The sequence below is a fragment of the Colletotrichum phormii genome (genome assembly GCF_030913505.1).
Source record: "Colletotrichum phormii strain CBS 102054 chromosome Unknown BDP81scaffold_46, whole genome shotgun sequence".
NCBI classification, from domain to species: domain Eukaryota; kingdom Fungi; phylum Ascomycota; class Sordariomycetes; order Glomerellales; family Glomerellaceae; genus Colletotrichum; species Colletotrichum phormii.
This window is the reverse complement of record NW_026851488.1, coordinates 60,506-82,748: the sequence shown is the minus strand read 5'-3', so window position 1 is coordinate 82,748 and position 22,243 is coordinate 60,506. Positions and strand designations below refer to the sequence as shown.

The window sequence follows — 22,243 nt, the reverse complement described above, 5'->3', positions numbered from 1 at the left end:
AACGGCTCTTCTCCGGATAGGCACGTTGATGGCACGGTAACATTCGCCCGGGTACACAGCCATCCCCGTCGGCGAACACGTTGAACCGTGGGACGGTTGATGTTGCTTTGCGGCGCAGGAGGGGGGTTTGCTGTGCCGTTCGTCTCTGGTAGACCAGAACGCAACCGAACCTGCATAAGTGTCTGACATTCCCTCGTCATCCATTTTCTTTTCCCCTCTCGTCTAATAGTTGGGGTAAACAGTCGGCGGCTGTCCAACAAGTCGTGTTGTTGGACCGGCGCGCTGGTAGCTTACACGCGCATTTATAAGTGCTTACGCTGCCGTGTGACACCACCACGTCGTCGCCACCATCTCCTCTTCTCTCCCGGGAATTCTTCAGCGGTACTTACGGATAGACTATAGCAGATGAAGATTCTCGGCACCCCACAACGCTACCATCATGTTCCCGTTCCTCCGGAGCTTAGAGGACGGGCGACCTGGGGCGGAGAACAAGGATATTTCTTTGGGCCGCGTGTCTGATAACTGGCACCGTTTTCTTGGACTATGGATAAGAGGCCCTGCTAACTTGCTAAGAGGCTTGTAAGGGGATTAATAACCGCATTATTGACATTCGATTTTTAATTGAGGCAATTTGGGGGCTGCATACAAAAAGGTAGACGATCCTGCTGTCGCATGGAATAAGGCACGCCACAGCACGCCCTCCACTTTGTGTCGTCTGGTGCCATTGACGAGGTTTCCCAAACCTGGACCTGACGTGCAGATATCACGCTTATTGGTTTTGAAAGCTCGTGCGTTTGCTTCTCTTTTGATCTAGCAGACTAGCAGAAGCGCATTTCCAGATTGCCGAGCCGTGGATTCTCAAACTTTATTTCTAGAACGTGTGGGAAAGATCGCTGCATCGTCTTAGCCATGCTTGTCAAGTCGAGTTTCGCCCTCGCCTCCGCGGCCCTTGTTTTGGGTGCCGCTTCCTCGTCCTCTTCGTCACAGCCCTATGAGGATACCTACGATTATGTAAGTTGTGCTCAGCTCTGCTCTCGGACGTTTGCATTGCTTCGTTTACGGGGTCCTTCTATTGGACTTATTCGCTTGTGCCCTTTCTTAGTATTTTACGTTTGATGCAGGGGAATTACCTGATACACTAACACTTTGTCTTTCCACCCCCAGATCGTCGTCGGTGGTGGCACCGCTGGAGTAGCCGTGGCGGCTCGGCTCAGCGAGGGACTCCCTGCCTCCAAGATCCTCCTCATCGAGGCGGGACCCACGGTGTGGGATGAGCCTAATATCAACGTTCCCGGCATGAAGGGCTTGGCTCTGGCTACAAAGTACGACTGGAACTTCACCACCGTGCCGCAGACCAACGTGAATAGCCGAACTTTCACAATCAACCGAGGCAAGGTCCTCGGCGGCAGCTCCGCCCTCAACCTCATGTCGTACGACAGGGCTGCCGTGGCCGAGTATGACAGCTGGGAGGCTCTCGGCAACCCGGGATGGAATTGGGAGACAATGATTGCCGCCATGAAGAAATCGGAGAACTTTACTGGCATCAATACCGATACGTACGGCTCCGAGGGCGTCGGTGATAGCGGTCCTGTCAAGGCTGTCATCAACCGCATCATTCCCGAGCATCAGAAGACATGGATCCCGACGATGAATGCCCTCGGCATCGAGAGCAACTTGGAGTCGCTTGGCGGAGACCCTCTCGGTGTGATGTATCAACCCAGCAGCATTGATCCGACTCATTACAATAGGTCTTACAGCGCCAACGCCTATGTTCCCATTGCCGGATCGAACTTGGAAATCCTTTCCGATACTACGGTTATCAAAGTCAACCTCGGAAAGGCAGCAAGTAACTCGACGGTTCAGACGGCCACGGGCGTCACCCTTTCAGACGGAACCATCATCTCAGCCCAGAAGGAGGTAATCCTATCTGCTGGCTCTATCCAAAGTCCGGGTTTGCTAGAATTGTCAGGTATTGGCCAATCCTCGGTCCTCAACGCCTCCGGCATCGCCCAATTCATTGACCTCCCTGGCGTCGGTGAGAACCTCCAGGACCATCTTCGCATTCAAAGTTCCTACCAGCTTAAGGACAACTACACCTCCTTCGACATCCTCCGCAGCAACGCCACCTACGCTGCGGAGCAGCTGGCCCTCTGGAACGCCGGAGAAGTCTCGCTCTACGACTACACCGGTAGCGGCTACACCTTCACAACTTGGGCGCAAGCCATCGGCAACGACTCGCGTCTGGTTTCCCTCGCCAAGGAAGCCGCCGGCGAAGACCCCAGCGTCGTCGACCAGAAGAAGCTGGAGTTTATGACCGACCCTTCCATCCCCCAGCTCGAAGTCATCTTCTCGGATGGCTACACCGGCGTCAAGGGCTACCCCGCATCGACTTCACCTCTCTTCGGCGAAGGATTCGTCACCCTCATCGCTGCAATCATGCACCCCATGAGCCGAGGCAACATCCACATTAACCCCGTCAACACCAAGGGAAAGCCCGTCATCAACCCGAACTACTTTGCGCACGAACACGATCTCGAGGCGGCGATCCAAGCAATCAAGTACTGCCGTAAGATCGCCACCACCGAACCCATGAGATCCAGTTGGGACAATGAGTACGAACCTGGACTGGATGTTGTCCAGACCGACGAGCAGTGGAAGCAGTTTGTCCTCAACACGACGTTGAGCATCTTTCACCCCGTTGGAACATGCTCCATGCTACCGAAGGAGGATGGCGGTGTTGTCGACAGCGACCTGAAGGTGTATGGAACTTCTAATCTGCGCGTGGTCGATGCTAGTGTCATCCCTCTTCTCATTTCTGCGCATGTACAAACTGCTGTCTATGGCATCGCGGAGATTGCGGCCGAGCGCATTATTGCAGATGCTCAGTACTGATCTTGAGGCCAAGATGTCAACATAGATTAGCGCGAGAGAAAACCTTTCTTTGATTCTAATGATAATCATCCACCCAAACCATAACGATTCACTGAAGTGACTGACGTGCTGCGTTACGGTTTCCTGCAATATAAATGACTAAACTTGAGTGTGCAGCGGGAGTAAAATGGCCTAAGCATATTTTGCTTGTGAGACCTGGAGCCTCAGTGACTGATCAAGATTTCTCCGAAGGTGCAGAGCGTTTCACCCGACCAGACTTGCAAACTGAACTGAGTCTTCGTTGAGTAGCATCAAGCAGGACGATGCGAACGGTCCTTTATTACAGTCACATCATTCTTGGGCAAGGGAATATTCGATAGTCTGATGTGATTTATTTACGGAAAAAAACTTTATACATAAGATAATCTAGAACGAAACATGTACGTTGAAGTGGCTTGGGAGACTCATCATCGTCACCCGCAGCCGGTACCTGCCATGATCACATCCACTCAGCACTTGAGGGTTCGATCATCTAGTGCAGGTGCGCATGGCGTCTGAAGCGCATGGCCTGGCGCTGAGAGCGCTTGGTGACACCGTTGCACTTGCTGGCCTCGGGGGCAGTAGAGTTGGAAGAGCCGGTGACGGTGAAGGCGGCAATCTTCTCGGCGGCGTGCTCGGCGGTGATCATGATGATGGACTGGGTGTTGCCGGTGGGCAGGTCGGGGTGGATGGAGGCGTCGACGACAAAGAGGTTGTCGGTGCCGTAGACCTTGGTGTCGAGGTCGACGACGGCGGTGCCGTCCGTCTGGCGGCCGTCGTCGGTGCCCATCTTGGCGCTGCCGACCCAGTGGTCACCGGAGACCATCTTGGTGCTGATGATGTCGTCGGGGGTGGCACCGGGGGTGACGTAGCTGAGGGTGGAGTTGCTGCCGCTGGTGAGGTCGAGCCAGTACTGGACAAAGTCGGACATGGCCTTCTTGTCAGCAGCGTCGATCAACCAGGGCTTGGTGTTGAGGACGGTGTTGCCGGAGGCGGTGATGCCGAGCTCGCCGAGGGAGGAGGTGCCGTGGGTCAGGAACGTGCGGACGGTGATGATGCCGTTCTGCATGGCGCTGGCGGTACCCTGAAAGTAGCGAGTGCGGCCATCGGAGCCCTCGGCGGAGGTCCAGAGGTGCATACGCTGGGCGGCCTGGGTGATAGGACCGGAACCCTGCTTGTAGAGGCCCAGATCGCTAGTGACGGGGTCAGAAGCGATGGCGTTGAAGGCGTAGGCGCTGAAGTTGGTCTTGGAGTTGAACTGGAGCATGACTTGGGCGTGGTCCTGGAGGTGGTGTCCGACGGGGAGGTCGATCCAGTCGGCCTGGTCGGGGAGGGTGACGCCAGTGCTGGAGGCTCCGGACTTGACGATCTCCAGGGCATCGGAGCGGCCGATACCAGAGTTCCAGAGGAGACGGGGGGAGGACATGGCACCGGCGGCGAGGACGACCTTGCCGCCAGCGTTGACCTTGATGATCTGAGTGCTGCCATCGGCGGCCTGGGTGAGGACACCGGTGATCTTGCTGCCGGTACGGAGGACCTGGATCACCTTGGTCTCGAGCTTGAGGGTGAAGTTGGGAAGCTGCTGGGCAAAGGGCATGTAGGTACGGGCAGGGCCGGCACGGAGGTTGTCCTTGATGGACCACGAAGGGCGGGAGAAGACGGAGGACTTCTCGTTGGGAGACTCGATCGAGTCAACCTCGCTCCAGCCCTTGCCGCTCAGGAGGCCGGAAAGGACACGGAAGGTCAAGTCATCGTAGTACTTGCCGTCATCGGAAGGCTCAGTGGTACCGGGGTTGCGCTCGTAGAGGCGGGAAGCGGCATCGGAGACGTCAGCCCAGTTCCAGCCCGCGGGCCAGCGCTGCCAGTCGTGCTCAGGGGGGTGGATGAAGTTGAGGCCGTTGATGGAGCTGGATCCTCCCAGCAAGCAGCCGGCGGTGGAGGCAGTGTCACTGCAGAGGGAAGTTCCGGAGATACTGGTCATGGAGCTGCCAAGGGCGGGAATGTCGTAGGGGGTGAGGGTGTCGTTCCAGGGCAGAGCCATGTCGGAGCCCAAGGGGACGGTGTTGGCAGGGCCACGCTCGATGAGAAGAACGCTGGAGCCCTTCTCGGCGAGACGCTCAGCGGCGATGATACCAGCAGGGCCACCACCGACGACGATGACATCGTACGTGGTGTTGGAGGTGGTGGGGGCGGGGATGGTGCTGTTGCCAGGAATGGGAGTGGTGGTGCCGTTGCCGGGGACGGGGGTAGTCTCAACGGCCTTTGCGTACTTGGACCAGGTGTCGAACTTGGCAGACTTGGCGGAAGCAATGTCAAGACCGAACTGACCGAAGCCAGCAGAGTGGTAGTTCAAGGCAGCAGCGGAGTCGGAGACGGGGGACGGGCTGGTGTCGGAGTAGGCCCAGCCGAGGATGGGAGACTCGCCAGCCAAGCTGGTATCGTCGTTGATGCAGTTCTGGCACAAGAAAGTGTACGAGAAATGAGTGCTGTTGACAAAGGTACCGTTCGCGATGGGAACAGTGGAGACCTCGGTGGCAGTGTAGACGTCGGGGTTGGCATAGGCACTTCCAAGACGGAAAGATGTCTTGATATCCTCGCCATCGGCCCAGGCAACGAAGAGAAGGCCGTTCAACATGCCACCCTTCAAGGAGACGGCACCCCAGTTACCCTTTGTCGAGATGGGAACAACCATCTGACCAATGAAGTCCGTTCCGATGGTCTCGGGGACCGCGATAGCGAAGCTGTAGGGGTAGGCGGAGGGCAGGTAGCGTTGGAAGTCGATACCGGTCAGGGGGTCGGAGTAGGCCGAGGCGCGCAGTTGCGCGGTGGCTGATCCAGCGAGCCCGAGAAGGGCCGCTACGCCCGAGAATGTAGAGCGCATGATGGCAATCGTTTGCAAGTTCTAAATATCTCGAGTTTGTTTGGTTTCGTTTGGGGGATAAGGAGTGGATTTGGAAATTGTTCAAAGGGAACAAGTCACAGAATGGGAGTGAATGAACGTAACCTCTAGGGTCAACAAGTGAAAAATGAATGAAAACACCGTACTAGCGGTGACTCGAAAAAGAAGGAATGCACGAAAGATGCGGCTCAACGTTCGAAAAGAAGAGTCAAGACGTGTCGATGTTGGGGGCGAGCCTCTGGCGTTGATATTATATCTCTCCATGCCTCTCCTATCCAACGATCAACCATTACTCACCGTACCACTTACTATCCGTACCTGGAAGAGTTGTACAAGACGGGAAGGACCCCCACTGAAGCATGTTTCCTTAATCTCATATTGCCCAAGGGTGGTTGCTGCTTGCATCTGCGCAGTCCGGGGTCCGTAGCGCCAGACCGGGGGGTCGCAAAGATTCTCCGTGTTGGTCTCGGTCGTCGGCAGACCCGCTGAACCCCGGGATGTGCATCCTTGGGGCCGCTAGAATGTTTGATATAAACTTGTCTGCTATCTGCTGCCCAAGCGCGCCAACTGAGCGAGCTCGCGCTTTGTTTCAAATAAGAACACCGTCATTGGCAGAGCTCCCAAACGAGGCCATCGCCGTACTTGCAGACAGATGCAGGCAACGCAGGCGACTTGTCCCTATGACGTGCCGTGTAATTTGAGCTGGCTTGTTTTACTTACATGTGAGGTGTCCCACTTACCGTGATCGCGAAGCCTGCAGGTGATCTGGGCGCGCAGTGCCGCCCCCTTTCGTCCCCTCTTGCTGGTGTCGAAAGGTGAAATGGACCTTCAGCGCCTCTGCGTCCAACCAGCTCCAGCCACTTTGAAATCTTCGGATGAACTGACCGAAGGGGGGCGGCGGCCGCAGTGGATAGCGGGAATAATGCAACGTTGACGTCCAACCGAGGAGGGCCTTAGGGAATTTGGGGGTGATAAGTGAGCAAACAATCCTTCCAGTACGCGGGACGTCGAAAGAGCCTCCCTGCAGCTACCTTTAATCTCATGCACGCCGTCTACCGCCATGATGTGACTTTCTCCCTCTTCGCGCTCACCAAGACATGTCAAATCAAAGATCACCTTGCTGGCTAGGCCAGACCATCGGGATCAAGAGCCGGGACTAATAGCGACTAACTTTGCTGCAACGCTGATCTTTTGGACCAAAACTCAGCAAGATCGAGTTGCTTTACTCGAGACTCTCCATCAGCCTCAGGTGGGAGGTCCCCCATGGTTGTTTGTCCACAACTACCCCTCATAAGCTGGAATGTCACCTTCTTTATTGGCGGAATTTGGTTACGTTTAATAATTGGGGTCGACGGATATGAATAATTTGACCCATAGTCGGTGGGTTCTCGTCCAATTTTACCGAGCGTCTCGGTAAAAGTTGCTCAAATCTGCTCCGCCGCGAATAGTGGACGCGAGACTTTTGTTCCCTTTTTCTTTTGGTTCGTAACATTGGGCATTTTTGGACCATCTGTTAGTTCCCCCTTTTTTTCTTTTTCTTTTCCGGTCGAAAACATTTGAACTTGTAGCGAAAGACACTTGATCTCAAGGTCCTAAGGTACGGAATACAAATGCCGTCAATCTATCTATATGGATACTTGTCCCATTGGACAGTGAACGAGTCAGAGAATCTCCAAGCAATCCGGGGACGCGGGAACCTAACAGGGACCAACCCTGAGAAACAGCACTGAATTCACCCGAAAGTTAACGCCCAGATCTAATCCAGGGGGCCTTTCAGACGTTACGCTAGACATTGCTTGATCAGCACTTGACTCGCAGACGGGAGCATTGCTGATCTGGTGATCGAGCCAACTCCATGGTGCGTTAATCATTTTCATGCCAAGCTTTCCGACTATCTTCCACGCGGAAGCCTTGTCCCTGAACAACGGATGTTGGCGGATGCATCTCTCTCGCGGTTTGCGAGAGCAAAATCCCACAGGCTGCTTGGCTGCTTCCTCAGGGGAAACTTTTAAATCTGGAACAAATCCCTGCCAGAATATTAGGCATAACCGTTAGCGAAAGCAAGCCTGATCATTGACCACTCCCTTAGTCCTTACCATATGTCTCTGATTAGTGATGCGTGACGACGACCGCGGCAGTGAAGAACTCACCAAGGATTGTTTCGTTTTCCATGGGCTCACCCTTTGCCTTCGGCATCTTTTAGCCGGTTGAACTCTCTTTTATTGCGATCGTCGATGTCACGGTCCCTTTTCTGTCCTGATTCTTTCATCTTGCCAGGAGAAAACTCGGATGTTTCCCGATACCTCTGGAAAGATTGATCCACAGCTCCATCACAGATGCATACCACATCAAATCCTAGTGTATATTCAAGAATCTGGCTCGGACAGCATCTTACGTTGATTTTGCTCGAGCCAACAATTATATTGAGCAGTTCGTTCATCACCAAATAATTTCGCTAGCAAGGTCTTCACTCGTAATACTAACCACTAGTATGTTCTGTCAAAATAGAATTTAGAGGACCACATTGTCTTCAAGGAGGTAGCGGAAATTATCATTGGGCATTTATACAATGAGACGGCTCGACTGCGTCTACCATAGTCTGATGTGCCAACTCCTATGAAATAATATCACCAAGATTCACAGCTGAGTCCCTCTTGCTTGCAAGGATAATAGGGTCTGACCTGTGGCAGATTAAGCATTTGATGAGACAGACAGTCAGATAGGGAATGCCACTTACAATATCTGCATGCTCTGGCCATGGGGTCCCATGGACATTGAGCTCTTCAAAGTCTTTGGGCGGACTCTCCAGTATGGCGTCCATCAAATACTTGGTGCAGTGTATCGTATGGCTGTAGTTGAAAGGAGGATCGTAGCCCAGAGAAATCCATAAGTGCGTCTGCCGTAAGGTGTACATACAGTGGTATGTGTGCTCCTTCCTAGTAACCCAGCCGGCAGTCAAGACCTCGCTCGTCGGTGGGATCTCGTGTTTCCCGCCCTTATCATAGTACCGATGCCATGGTCCCTCACCGTGAAATTCTTTGAGTAGCGCAACATTATCTTTGTGCGCCATGGGCTCTTTGGGCCACCATTTGAATGACATGGTATCGAACTCGCAGCCCCGGTCGCGAGCGATCTTGGGAAGGGCGCCGTTGGGCGCGCAGACGTATCCCGATAGGTCGAGATCCATCTTTTGACAGGTTTCGCATGATGGGAAGAAGGCGAGATACGCCAGTATTGAAAATATGAGGATGGGCGGAACGAAGAGGTACCAAGACTTCCAAGCTGGGTCGAACTTCTGCCATGGAAGGTGTTTTCTGACTCTAACGAATCCAGCTTCTTGATCGGCGGAAGAGTCTCTTGATGCGCCTTCTTCACAAGATTCTCCCTCGGTCCCGTCCTTGAGGAGGGAGTATTTCTCTTCGCGTTTGCCGGATTTTGGCGACATATCGGCGTAAGAGGTCTTAACCCGGCTTTGGAAGGGATGGTTTCGGTCGCTTTGTGGGGGTTGACTTTCTGCTCAATATAGAGATGACTGGATGGTGCGTCGCTAGTAAGTTTGTGGAGGGCTAGAAGCTCCAAGTACAAAGTATGACACAAGTATAACAACAACAGTGTGCCCCGTCAAATCACATGCACTACTATGACAGTGAATACAAAAGGATTGATGATAGTCACACAGTTTAGCCTCCCTCTCTCCGTTCACTCAAGCAGTCGCTAGTGTGTCGGCTCCGGAATGGGTATGTTTGCGCGGAGTATGGATAGCTGTGATGCCCGGGATTGCGGACCGAATGGCCCACATATCCGGACCGAAGCGCCGATCCACCATCGGTCCGAGAAAGACACACTCCGGTCCGCTCATCGGTGCCATCGGCGTCATTCTTGGAGTGTGAGAACTGAAATTTACGGTTCCCTACCAGTAGAAGCCAAACCGGCGAAAGCTGTGCTCCCGTAGCTATCGCAACTCCAATCAGGGTCGAGTGGCAGTTCAACATGCACAGAGAATACGTCTCAAACTGCCAAATAGTCATTTCGCAACATAATATGCCAATCGCGAAACAATTCTTCGACTCTTAATCAACTACATTCCTCGTCTAAAAAGAGCCTATTCCGTTGCCTTCAAAGAAAGTTGATCGCAAGGGCTGTGATGACAAACAATGATACTGGCCCAAGGTGCCCAGTGCGGCAATCAGTCTGCGGGTTTCCATGCTACCCTACCTTGTGCTTGGACAAGGTGAAATTGAAGACAACCATTTTGAATGTCCAGAATAAGTTGATGATGGCGATCGTAATTACTGATCTCTTCCATTCACGTGTGAAAGCTCAATTATGTAAGCTGTTCTCGAAACTCAATGAAGAGCTAGCGCCTGCGAAAAGGGCGAGTAGATCTTACAGTCGCTTGAAACATGGCTGAAACCTCACCACCAAGGATCCTTGAAGCTCCCATGTTCGCGAACACTTTGGGGGTCTCTCGACCACCCATTGCTCTCCATTCTTCTCGATGAAGAAACTTGCCTGGAGTTCATCTCTTGGCAAAATCTTGGTGTTCTTGGCCTCCCAGTCGGCTATCGTGGCGGTGTTCTTCTTTTGATGATCTTGTTTGTTTGATTAAACGACGGCCATGCTCTCCGAAAACCGTCCACTGGTGTGGTCCCTCTTGGCGCTATTTCTTATTTTCGTATGGAGCCTACGACTTTTAGGTGTTCATGATGCGATTGCGGATACGGTATCGACGTTCTTCCCCGATGAATCGAACGAAGAAGCGACGACAGAGAGCGGCTTCATGCGACAAGCCATTGATGTCGAATACCCAACCCCGATAGACTACGCGCCCATTCGGGAAACATGCTCTCGCTCTCGGTTCCGCCCTGGGCTGATATTCAGCTGCGAGGAACAGCACGGCGGCATTGGTATGGTTCGAAATCAAATACTGAAGTGCGTCCGGTATGCGATCCACGGCGGCGGTGCACTCGTTTTACCGTCAATGTCCCTGCGTAACGCGAAAGACATTACCGATATCGAAACTGGAAACGAGGTACCTCTCGATTACCTGTTGGACCGCGAGGCCTTTATAACGCGCTTGACGGAGGGATGTCCCGGAATGATTGTATACGAAAAGGCAGAGGACTTTCCCTCCTACGAAAACCGATTAGGGGAGCCTTTGTCTCTAGTGGGAGACCATTTCGAGCCAGACCACCCACGAGAGGGACTGAGACATCCTCGGAAATGGCGACACTTTTTTGATAATTGGCTCGAGGAGCAGGGAGTTCGAGAACGGATGGGCCCAGTCGTCCCGGTACACATCAAGATGGAGCAGTCCTTCCTCGAGTATCCCGTACGCGACGACGGCGACGCCTTTGTGCACGAGTTTGGCAAGATCCTGTCCTTCAGGAACGACACTCGTGCGCTTGCGGCGAAAATTCTCTACCTGCTCAAAGAAAAGTTCTCGCTCCCATTTGATCCGAGGAAAGCCATCAACCCCAACGCTTACTTCGGGGCGCATTTACGGCTGGAAAAAGATGCCACATCTGCGTGGGGACCCGATGAATGGCGGTTTTCTCGGATGGACGACCAATTCGAAGAGCAATTCCGGTATCTGGAACGCACGGGTCTGAGTGTCGTCTACGTGGCATCGGGAAACCAGACCGTGGTCGACATTTTCGCGGAGAGACTCAACAAGTATCTCTCAGTTGAGACTGGTACGCCGAGGAGGAACATCACGGTGGTTACCAAGAACGACTTGCTACTCGGGCCCGACCGCGAGCAACTCGACAGTCTTACATTCGATCAGCATGCCCTGGTGGATTTTCTGGTCATGTTCAGGGCGAGCGCATTTATGGGCGTCGCTCATTCAAGTTTCCCTTGGACGATTGCTCTGCGGCGGCACGAGCTGAGCAAATATTCGAAGTTCGGGAACGAAGGCTCAGACTTGCTGAGGGACGAGTACAGCATCATTATGGGCATGGAGGCCGACTACCCATATGTCGACCCCTTTGTTTATGGCCTGTGGCCATAGGACCTCCTTTACATGCATCCCGGATAGCAACGCAACAGCGGCGTCGTATGGATGGATAATGAAAGCATCAAATACCAGCATGTATAAAAGATTTGACAGGCATCAAACTACATGTAGAAAGACTCAAGCGTCACAACAGTAGATAAGACAGCAAGAGCACGTCTAATACCATAAATCAGATTTGTCCAAATCTTTTCAAGTTCCTCTCCATCAAATGTAGTTCGCGATTGATACTACGAAGTGAGTGCTGCTTTGACATCGCCCATAGTCTTCATCTCGCAGTTTACCAACAAATCAAGTAGGCGTCGATATGTCTGCGTCAAGGTCTTCATAGTAGTTTCGGAGAACAAGGACTCGTAGTAGGTAAGCGTGGCGTCGAGTCGGGAGGGACCCTCGTTGAATGCCAGCACTAGGAGTTGCTGCCAAATTTTTGTTTACTTCGTGCATTCCGGTTCAGGGCGAGGCCTTTAGACTTACCTCATGGGGATCTTGTTTCCAAATGGATCGGAAGCCAATGTCAACATCGTCATCCGAGTACTTGACTTTGCGGTAGTTGACCAGAGTATTGAAGAGACCAGTACCTTCGCACCCTAGCTGCCGCTCAACCTCAGTCAAGTCAAAGGTCTTGTGGTTGAGGCTGCGAATGTTCTCATCTTGAAAAGCCTGCAAGACCTGGATAATCACCATCGTATCGTCAAAAGTATTGCAGGCCACCATCATCGACAGCATTGGTCCAACAACCTCGTCCGCGTGTGGCAATTCAATATCTCGGTCAGACACTAAATGCCCGAAACAGACGGTTGAGTGACCAGTGTACACATGGAGAAGCATAGCCCACGCGAATTGAAGGAGGTTCGAAAGAGTCACTCCAGCCTCGCAGAGAAACTGCCTCAACTCGACTGTGATATCCACCGAGAAGTTGATTGACCCCATGGTGTGAGAGTCTGAGCCGCCGACTACCATGGACTCGATCGGTACCATGTAGGGTTTCACGCTCTGAAGCTTGTCAAGCCAGTATGCTTTGCTTGCCTGCAAATCACGCTGGGAGTTGATGTGGCCGATATAGTCTTGAAAACTAGTTAAAGGCTTTGTCCCTGGATTCTGACCACGATAGAACGCAACAAAATCAGAGAAGACGTGGGCCAAGCTGACATGATCGATCAAGATGTGCCCCATGACGAAGTGAATGAATGTCTTCCCATGAGGAATGACAAAGAGGCGCACCGAAACCGGCGGCGATTCGTCTCTGAGTAGCTTCGAGCGAACGGCGTTGAGGTGGAGCCTAGCTTGTTTCGTTGCGTCTCCCTCCGATTCTACATCCAAGACGGAAATGTCGGCCTTTTGCTCCTTGAGAACTTTCTGGAAGACAGTGCCCGAGGCGAGGTCATGGACAAAGACAGTCCGAAGGATCGCATGTCGATTGACGGTTTGCTGCCATGCTTGATGCAGCGCGCAGGTATCGACAGACGAGGACCCTCTGATGGCGATCAATTCGACAAGGCTGTTAAAGAGGTAGGGACTCTGAGGCTTGCCAAAAAATGCTTGGTAAATCCTCTTCTGGAACGGCGAGCAGGGTGCCATGGTCTCGACGTTTTCGGGAGTCGGGATAGACTGCGATAGAGATGCAGGATTGATCATCGATCTAAGCAGAGCCTGTTTGGTTTCGGGGCTGGCCCTTCGCATCGCAATTTGTTGTGCCAAAAGCTTGATTGTTGGGTTCGCAAGAACATCTTGCGTTGTCACATTGAGGGCAGCTGCTTTGCAGAGTCTCATTACTTGCATCGCTATAAGAGAAATTAGCATCGGCCACGCGCAAGCCGGGTAGCGGCCTTGGCTTTCTGCGTGTACTCACCAAAGATGGAATCTCCCCCAAGCCTGAAGAATGACTGTTCAAGTCCTATACGGTCTGGAAATCAAGAGTCAGATGGATCTATGTTGCTGACTGCCGGCTAAACATCTTGTTCACTTACGAGATTCAAGTCCGAGGACGTTTGCCCATATACCCCTCAAAGTTTCTTCAGTTGGAGAGCCACTCTGACCATCTGAGCCGCTTATTCGATGGAGATCGAGCGCATCCAAGAGTACCTGCTGGTCGATCTGACCTACCCAGCTCATCACTCGTTGCCGATCCAACTTGAGTGACAGCTGGACTGGCAGGGTTTTGACAAGGAGCCATGTTTCCGGTATCATGTACTGAGGCAATTCTCTCTCAAGCGCCGAGGTGATTTTGTTCATCGCCTCAGTTAGCTTCTGACACATCTCTTGGCTGAGGGTGCGTTTTTCGACAACGGCAATGTCCTGGTTGTAGTCGCGCGTTTCGAGATTCGACGATAGGACTGCCAGGCTCACAACAGCGACAAGACGTCCTCTGAGGTTTCCTACTTCTGGAACGAGAACCATGCTGTGTTGAATGATTCCAGAGAGATTGTTCAGATGGTACTGAATCTCACCAAGTTCAACTCGCTGGCCGCGTATCTTGACTTGGGAGTGATCCTTCCTGCGCTGGATCAGAAGGCTTCCATCCTCGGCATACCTGACCAAATCGCCGGTCTTGTACAATCTTCGTGACCTCATGTCGTCTTCACGCGGGAAGGCCTTATCAACTGCCCATGAAGGTGGTTCAATGAAAGCGGCCGCAGTCTTGACATCGTCATTAAGGTAGCCCTTACCTACTATCGGTCCGTCCAGAAGGAGTTCGCCAACAGCCCCAACCGGCATCAGGAGGTGATGGTTTTCCGGATGAACGACCCAAGCACGACATCCGACCGACCAACCAATATTAGTAGCATCAGTGTCCACGTCGAACGGAGCCCCAATGGTGCTGGTCACTGAACATTCTGTCGGCCCGTAGCTGGGCCTCATGTGGATCTTCCCAGCCCAACGAGCTACGAGATCCTGGCCCATCGGCTCTGCATGGACGGTGATGAACTTGACTGAATCCAAATCATCCGGATCAAGGGTACGAAGAAAGGATGGGGTGAAGGCGGCCCAGTTCACCTGCTTGCGCGCGACGAACCCGGGGATGTCGGACATGCGTTCCTCCTCGGACGGGATGCAGATGCAGCCGCCGGCGACAAGAACGGTGAATATTTCCTCGAGAGATGCATCGAAACAGAAGTTTGTGAACTGCAAGACCCGGGACTCGGCCTTGATTTGCAGCCAGGCGCTGTTGTAAGCTACTGCAGAACAGAATGACTTGTGCTGGATCATCACTCCCTTTGGGGTGCCTGTTGTCCCTGATGTGAAGATGACGTAGAGTGTATTCAAAGGCGTAACGGAACGATTCAGCGGACTAATGAAGCTAGAGTCTTTCTCCATAGAAGACTTGTCGACGACAACGAGTGTTTTCACGAGGCTGTTCAGCTTGTCGGCGTGTTTCGGCGAAGACAGACCGATCCTGGACCCAGTCTGCTTGACCACAGACTCATTCCTCTTCGCAGCACCATTTGGATCAATGTGAACGAATGCCGCCCCGGATTTGGCCACTGCAAGCATTGCCACGACTGCCCAGAGTGATTTCTCAAAACAGATGACAACTATATCTTCTGGTGCGACTTCAAGAACCTGGAGTTGGGACGCAAGCTTCATGGACAGGAAGTCTACCTCAGCATACGATAAGTCGCCATCCCAGGCACAGATGGCTGGCCTTAACGGTTGTCGATTAACCGTCTCCGAGATCATGTCATGGATGCAGCGGTCGTTGGTCTTGAGCGGATGTGAGTTCCATTCCAACATCTGCTTCTCATCTAGTGCGCTGGTGAGGCGCATCTCTGAAGTCTGGGCTTCTGGGTCGTCAACGATGGTGCGTACGGCGTTTGTATAGACAACTAGAAGGCGCTCTGCTTGGGTTTCAGACATGAAGTGAGTTGGAGTTTCAATAGTGATGTGAAATTCGCCTTGATCTTCAGTGATGCACAAGGCAATGTCGTACTATTCAAAACAGGTCAGCGAACTCCGAGTATATGGCGTCTTATCTGCGTAAAATAATAGAGTAAGAGCGAATTACCTCGCTTGTGTCATGTGCAAAAAGCAGCTCCGACTTGATAGTCCCCGGCCCTGGCGTTGAGCTTGTCTTTTGGAAGTTGAAGATCGTGTTGAACAAGGCATCTCCACTAGTACGTTTGGCTGCATGCTGAATTCGAGCCAAGGAAACGGTCTGTCTGGAAAGATGATCAAGGTTGTCTTCCTGTAGTTGAGTCAAGATCTTTGAAATCTCCGTTCTCGGACCTATTTGTACTCTGACAGGCACAATGTTGGCCATCGGACCGACGATCTCTGACGCCCCTGGAATTGGGATGTCTCGCCCGTGACCGAGATGGCCAAAGATAACATCATCCGAGTTCAGGTATATAGACAAAACCATAGACCACGCAGCCTGGAAGATGATTGGCGCCGTCATATCCAGCTTCCGGCATGCTGAGCTCAGACTGCTCCTAGGAAACGTGGAGGATGTGCGGGTAAATTGGGGAATTTCAGCTGATGATTGTCGATGTTGACGAAGTACTGGGAATAGGCACGAAGATGCGCCATCCAAGTAACGCGACCAATATCGTGTGATCTCAACAGTGTCTTGCTTTTGGACATAGTCGATGTAGTTCGAGTAGGGGCAGGTGACTTGTCGTGGGCGGTCCTCCAAAGCAGCCAGGAAATTCCGAATCAAGAGCCGAGATGTCGTGCCGTCAGTGATGATATGATTCTTGTTCAAAAGACAATACACAGAACCGTCGCCTGCTGCGTAGATTTGAAGTTGATGGAGTATCTTGCCACTCAAAGGTTTGGGTGCAACTGAGGAAGATTGCTCGGCCCACAGACTCGGCAGGTCACTCTCGCTTCGAAGTCTTTGGACCTGAATGCCAACGTCGACGGCTTTCAAGACGATTTGAAGAAATCTCCCAGACGCGTCTTCGAAGAAAATGGTTCTCAAGATTTGGTGCGTTGCGACAACCAGCTTCCAGGCTGCGGAGAGATCATCGGGGTTGAGCGGTATTGACCCAGAGAGTTTGAAGAGAAAGTACTGGCTGTAATGGTTGTTGGCACTTTTCAGCTGTGACAGCATGAGACTATCTTGAATCGGAGAGCAAGGAAGAACTGCTTCTATCTCGTTAGGTGTGATGCCGAGGCGTGATTGAGCGAGATCGAGAATGGCGTTAAGTTCCTTCCAGTGGAGTCCAATTGAAGAAACCATAACCTCAGAAGGAGACTGGGGCAAGCACTGGTGCTCATCCGTGAGATCGACGACAAGGGCCGTGAGACTCTTTTCAAACTGATGGAGCCAGTCTAGCAAAAGTTCTTGGTGGTGCATCCGAGAGTTCCACTCAACTTGCAGAGACAGCTTGTTGTCCTTGATAGATGCCAAGATTGAGATTAGAGCGTATCTCGACGACTTCGCACGCTGCATATGTCTGAGAGCCGAGATTTTGTCCTGGATTTCATCGTTACATCTCTTGAACAAAGAGTCCTTCTTCTCGAATTGCTGAAAAGCCCCGAGGTAGTTCAGAGTGACCTCCATGGGATGATGGTGCTTGTACGCATCCTCGCCAGCTTTGCTCAGGAAACGCGATGCGAAGTAAGCCAAGCCGGATAGAGGTAGCTTATCGCGGAACTCGCGGACACCGCTAAGAATATTTCCACAATCTTGTGTAATGATGGGAGAGAAAGTCGTGAACCAGCCCACAGTGCTGGATGGGTCCACGCCAGACGTGAAGATTTCTCGTCCATGGCCTTCACTGAACAGGGCAGGAGAGCGTCCAAATATTTCAACAAACGACTCGATAACAGCGGCCAATAAGATATCATGAGACCCATGCCCTGATGCTTCTTGCGCTGAAATGAGTTGCCTAGAAACGTTCGAGTCGAGAGTGATGGTGTGAGAAACAGAGTCCTTGAAACAGTTCGTCTCATCAGCCATGCCCCAAAACGATAAATCAGTGTTAAGTGCATGAGCCGACGGAGGCAAGACGTCTTGAGGTAGTGAGTCCGATGCGAACCGTTTTTGTTCCAATGTCCAATGCTGGAATGATGTTTTCTCATCTACAACCGGCATTCCGAAGCAAAGGCATGACTCCAACTCACGCAAGAGGATCCGCCACGACACTGCATCAACAACAAGGTGATGGATCGTCATCGATAGAAGTGTCTGACCTTGAGACTCGAATAAGTCAACAGCCACCAGAGGACCGTTGGTGAGATGGATCGATCTCTTGGCCTCACTGACGCACTCAACAACATACTCGAGCTGTGTCCGGCTGTGAAATCGTGTGCGACAGTAGTCAACAAGGCTGATGGTAGATTTCATAGGCACATGTTGTGTCCATTCCCCCTCATGGCACTTGAATCGCGCGCACAGAATCGGGTGAGTCACGAGAAGAGATTCCAAGGCCGCCAACAAATCTCGTTGATCCACGGTCTGAGTGACTTCAACCAGCATGGTCTGTTGATCAAGATGATCTCCCTCGGGCGATGTTTGGAAGTGAAGTTTCTGGATGGGGGAGAGAATTAAGGCCTGCGCTTCTATTGGATCTTCAGACGTGTCGATTTGAGCTGAAGCTGGCGAGGCTGCTCCCACGACTGATTTGGCTAAGCGTTCGATTGATCGGTACCTAAGGATATCTGCAGCGGATACGTTTAAACCAGTCTCCCTTGCCATACTGCTGATGGTCATTGCCGAGATAGAATCGCCGCCTAGTTGAGTCAGCTTCACGTATCATATCATGTTGAAAGAGAGGGCTCACCAAGGTGATAAAATGAGGTGTTCCAACAAATCTCATCCTCACCAACATTCAGAGCTTCACTCCAGATGCTCCTCAACATTACTTCAGATTCTGTGCCCGGTCTCCCAGGACTATCATCGTCCATACGAGGTAGTAGGCTGGCGAACTCAGAGGTAGTGAGGCCTTCAAGATATTTGGTCACTCCTTTGCGATCTAGTTTCCCAGAAGAATTCCTCGGCAAAGATTTCAGAATGATCCATAGCTCTGGGTTCATGTAGGGTGGCAACTTGTCGAGCAGAAACCCCCTCATGCAGTCGATATGCTCAAGCCAAGGTACGTCAAGGATATCGATAGGCGATGCCGACATGTTTGTGGGCAACGCTGCAAATGGGTCATTCAGCGTGATAACAGCCACCAGCCTTTTGGCACAAGGTCCGGATTTTGGAACAAGGGCGAGGCAATGCTGCACCCTCCGCTCGAAAACCAGCTGTCGCTCAATTTCTCCTAGCTCGATCCTTTGGCCCCGGAGCTTGACCTGTCCGTCTCTTCGGCCAACAAAATGAAGATGGCCAGCAGAGTCGTACTTGACTAGATCACCGGTTCTGTAAAGTCTTTCCTCAGGTGCCCAATCAAGGCCCTTGACGAATGAGATTGATGTTTGTGCAGAGTCACCCAGGTAACCCCTTGCGAGAATCGGGCCTTCCATCAGAAGCTCACCCACTGCACCAACAGCTTGAAGTATATTTGGATCATCAGGCCTAGCAACGTATGCTGCACACCCAGGAACAGGGAACCCGATGTTGGTAGGACTGTTCTCTTTCGAGAATGGCGGGCTGATTGTGCTAGTGACGCTACACTCTGATGGACCGTAAACTTGAACGAGTTGTGTCCGGGGTGGACAGGCCCAGTTTTGAACGTTCTTTGCAGTCATTGCTTCTCCACCAAGGACCATTGTCCTCATAGTCGGCAGAGTGACAGGAGTAAACATCTCGGCAAATGAAGGTGTGAGGTGTGCCCAATTTGCTCCTGATGCCGTTGTAAATCTGGCTAGATCTGGGCAGCTCAACCGGTCGTCCTCGGATGGAACACATAGACAGGCACCCACAGAGAAAGTTGTCAGGTGATCTTCCATGCTAGTATCGAAGCCATAGGAAGCAAATTGCAAAACCCTCGAAGCGGAATCAATGTGTATTCCCTTGCTGTGAGCTTGAGCTGCATACGCATATGCTCCATGTTCCACAACAACGCCTTTTGGCTTGCCCGTAGATCCGGAGGTGAAAATGACGTAAGCTGGGCTATCGGAAGAGACAGATGGCAGGGGAATAGCATGATGTTCTTTCGGAGAAGACTGGTCACCATCGAGTTGAAGGGCCTGACCAGCCAGATGTTTGATTGATGGCCCCTGTTTCCTCGAGCATATGACAAGGCCCGACGTGATAGAGATTCCTAACTGGTGAAGGATCTCCTCTCGCCGAGATTCGGGATTAGAGATGTCAACAGGTGCGAAGGCATTGCCACTCTTCAAGACGCCGAGAAGAGCAACGGAGTACCATTTTGATTTCTCAAAGCAAATCGCAACGAAAGCCCCCGGACCTATGCCGCGCCTCAAGATCTCTTGAGCAACAATAGAAGCAGCTTCATCGAGCACTTTATAGGTCATGTGTCCGTCCCACGAGTGAATTGCCGGCGCATTAGGCTGGACTCTAACTTGACCCTCGATGAGATGGTGGACGCAGGTCGACTGAAACTTGGGCGACGGAGGATGCGAATGCGAGTTCCAGGCTGTGACTTGACGCATGTCCCAAGAGCTCATTGCGGTTGTTGAGCTGATAGCAGCTTGTGTGTCGTTCATCCTAATCAACTTTGACAAGATGCTAGAAAAGGTATACGAGACGTTGGTCGCCATTGCGGTTGACAAAGTGGTGGTTGAGTACGCGAGCCGAACTCGAATTTCCGAGTCTGAGTAGACGATCTTCAGCACGATATCGAAATCTGAGGCATTGTGTGATGAAACTAGCTTGAAGAAGTTGCTGCTGCTGTCGTCGGACATAGAAGGCGAGTAATATGAGGTCATGATGGTGTTGAATAGCTTCGTCTCGTTGGTTCCGAGGATTCGCTGCACCTTGCCAATCGAAAAGCATTGATGCGGCAGCGCGTTGAGAAAATCCTCTCTGATAGTCTCGAGAAGGCCTTGGAGCGACATATTGTCGATGCCCCCAACACGGCAGACGAGCAAGTTCATCATCGGACCAACGATCTGTGACACTCCAGAAATGGGGAGACTTCGTCCAGATGAAAGGTAACCGAAGCAAATGTCCGGGTCTCCTGTATAATTGTGAAGAACAAGAGACCAGACAGCTTGCAATACGTTTGATATGGTCGCATTCTGTCTTTGGCAGAAGGTGCGGATGTCGTCTAGAGCAACATCAAGAAGCATCTCTGTAACGTTGAAAGACCCGGCGTTGCCTGCTTGATTGTCGTTCATGGCCGGGAAAGTGCATGGCTCAGTCCCGTCCAGGTAGTCAACCCAGTAGTCGAGAGCGCCATCTTCGTCGGTTTGGGCCTGCAAGTAATCGATGTACTTCCCGTATCCGGGCGCTTGGTTGAGAAGTCGAGAGCCCTGCAAGCCCTTGACCAACTCATCTATGATGATCATCAATGAGCTACCGTCTACGGTCAAGTGGTTCAAGTCCATCTGAATCAAGATTTGATCCGGCTCTTGAACATCGACAAAAACCGTGATCTGGTGCTGGTGCCTCTCTTCGTCTGCATCGACTCCCTCAAGATCCCCGTTCATGAACTGGCGTCTTATCCCCTCGAGATCTTTCACATATTCGATGACCATTGGCTCTGATTTGGACTTTAGGACGACTGCATCTAACAAGCGGCCAGAGGTGGTGGTATCTGAGGTTTCCACATAGACAGTCCGGAGACCTTGGTGACGGCGGATAGCATCGATCCAACACTTCTGGAACTGATCCAGGTCAAACCCAGCCTGTGCCTCAAAGAGTCCCCGAGTGCGGTAAAGTCGCTTTGAGACCAACTTCTGACCGATATACATGCTCTCTTGCATTGGGCTGCAAGGGTAAATGTCCTCGACATCGTCATCGCTCACACCGTACTTCTTCCGCAGCTCGTCAAATATCTTTGCAAAGTCATAGTCGAGAGGCATCTGCGGGAACTTGCCATCTCCCTGTCTGACTTGTTGAGTGGAAGAAGATTCATCTTCAGTGATGGAAGCTAGCGATGCGACTTCTCCTAAGGGTTTGTGGAGTATATCCTGAAATCGGACGCCCAGCCCTTGCTCAGCGCATTTTTGGTACAAGTGAACGGCCTTGAATGAGTCCCCTGAATAGCCATGAGTATTGCGATGTTTGCAGAATCGAGGAACTTTTGCGGCACTCACCTCCAAGGGCAACGAATGAAGAAGCTTCATCAATGTTCTCAAGTGGGATGATCAAGATCTTGGAAATGAAAGTCTTAAGCTGATTGATGATTGCTTGCGCCCTGTCTCCTGGAACGCTTGTGGCAGCCATGACAGGCAAAAGTGAGTTTTCGTTTCGATCGTGAGTACGCCTCAACCGAGTTGGCTGAGATTGAGTACGTGCACTTCGCTGGTAATTCTATTCAAGTACAAAGTCACTCATCAACTTGTAGATTTTCGGCTAGAATAATCGAGACCAGATACTTGAAACTGACGGTAGCTACGGC

The 22,243-nt window shown here is 52.0% G+C and overlaps 5 protein-coding genes across 5 annotated transcripts; 2 read left to right on the top strand and 3 right to left on the bottom strand.

Annotated features, from left to right (window-relative positions):
- Positions 1-909: 909 nt before the first annotated feature.
- BDP81DRAFT_401010 (GMC oxidoreductase) lies at positions 910-2,892 on the top strand (the record flags this gene model as incomplete). The annotated part of the gene is made up of 2 exons (XM_060588771.1): positions 910-1,011; positions 1,165-2,892. 2 exons carry the CDS (start codon positions 910-912, stop codon positions 2,890-2,892), a joined length of 1,830 nt encoding a protein of 609 aa, XP_060437623.1.
- Positions 2,893-3,403: 511 nt separating this feature from the next.
- BDP81DRAFT_466640 (GMC oxidoreductase) lies at positions 3,404-5,791 on the bottom strand (the record flags this gene model as incomplete). Its single annotated transcript, XM_060594416.1, has 2 exons — positions 3,404-5,329; positions 5,405-5,791. 2 exons carry the CDS (start codon positions 5,789-5,791, stop codon positions 3,404-3,406), a joined length of 2,313 nt encoding a protein of 770 aa, XP_060437622.1.
- Positions 5,792-8,436: 2,645 nt separating this feature from the next.
- BDP81DRAFT_456042 (uncharacterized protein) lies at positions 8,437-9,254 on the bottom strand (the record flags this gene model as incomplete). The annotated part of the gene is made up of 2 exons (XM_060593122.1): positions 8,437-8,490; positions 8,547-9,254. 2 exons carry the CDS (start codon positions 9,252-9,254, stop codon positions 8,437-8,439), a joined length of 762 nt encoding a protein of 253 aa, XP_060437621.1.
- A 1,464-nt stretch (positions 9,255-10,718) lies between these two features.
- BDP81DRAFT_336286 (uncharacterized protein) lies at positions 10,719-11,822 on the top strand (the record flags this gene model as incomplete). Its single annotated transcript, XM_060585903.1, has 1 exon — positions 10,719-11,822. One exon carries the CDS (start codon positions 10,719-10,721, stop codon positions 11,820-11,822), a length of 1,104 nt encoding a protein of 367 aa, XP_060437620.1.
- Positions 11,822-22,068, bottom strand: BDP81DRAFT_387651 (peptide synthetase; the record flags this gene model as incomplete). Its single annotated transcript, XM_060587036.1, has 7 exons — positions 11,822-12,241; positions 12,300-13,606; positions 13,675-13,728; positions 13,793-15,752; positions 15,829-18,503; positions 18,554-21,880; positions 21,939-22,068. 7 exons carry the CDS (start codon positions 22,066-22,068, stop codon positions 12,056-12,058), a joined length of 9,639 nt encoding a protein of 3,212 aa, XP_060437619.1. The 3' UTR covers positions 11,822-12,055.
- Positions 22,069-22,243: the final 175 nt, after the last annotated feature.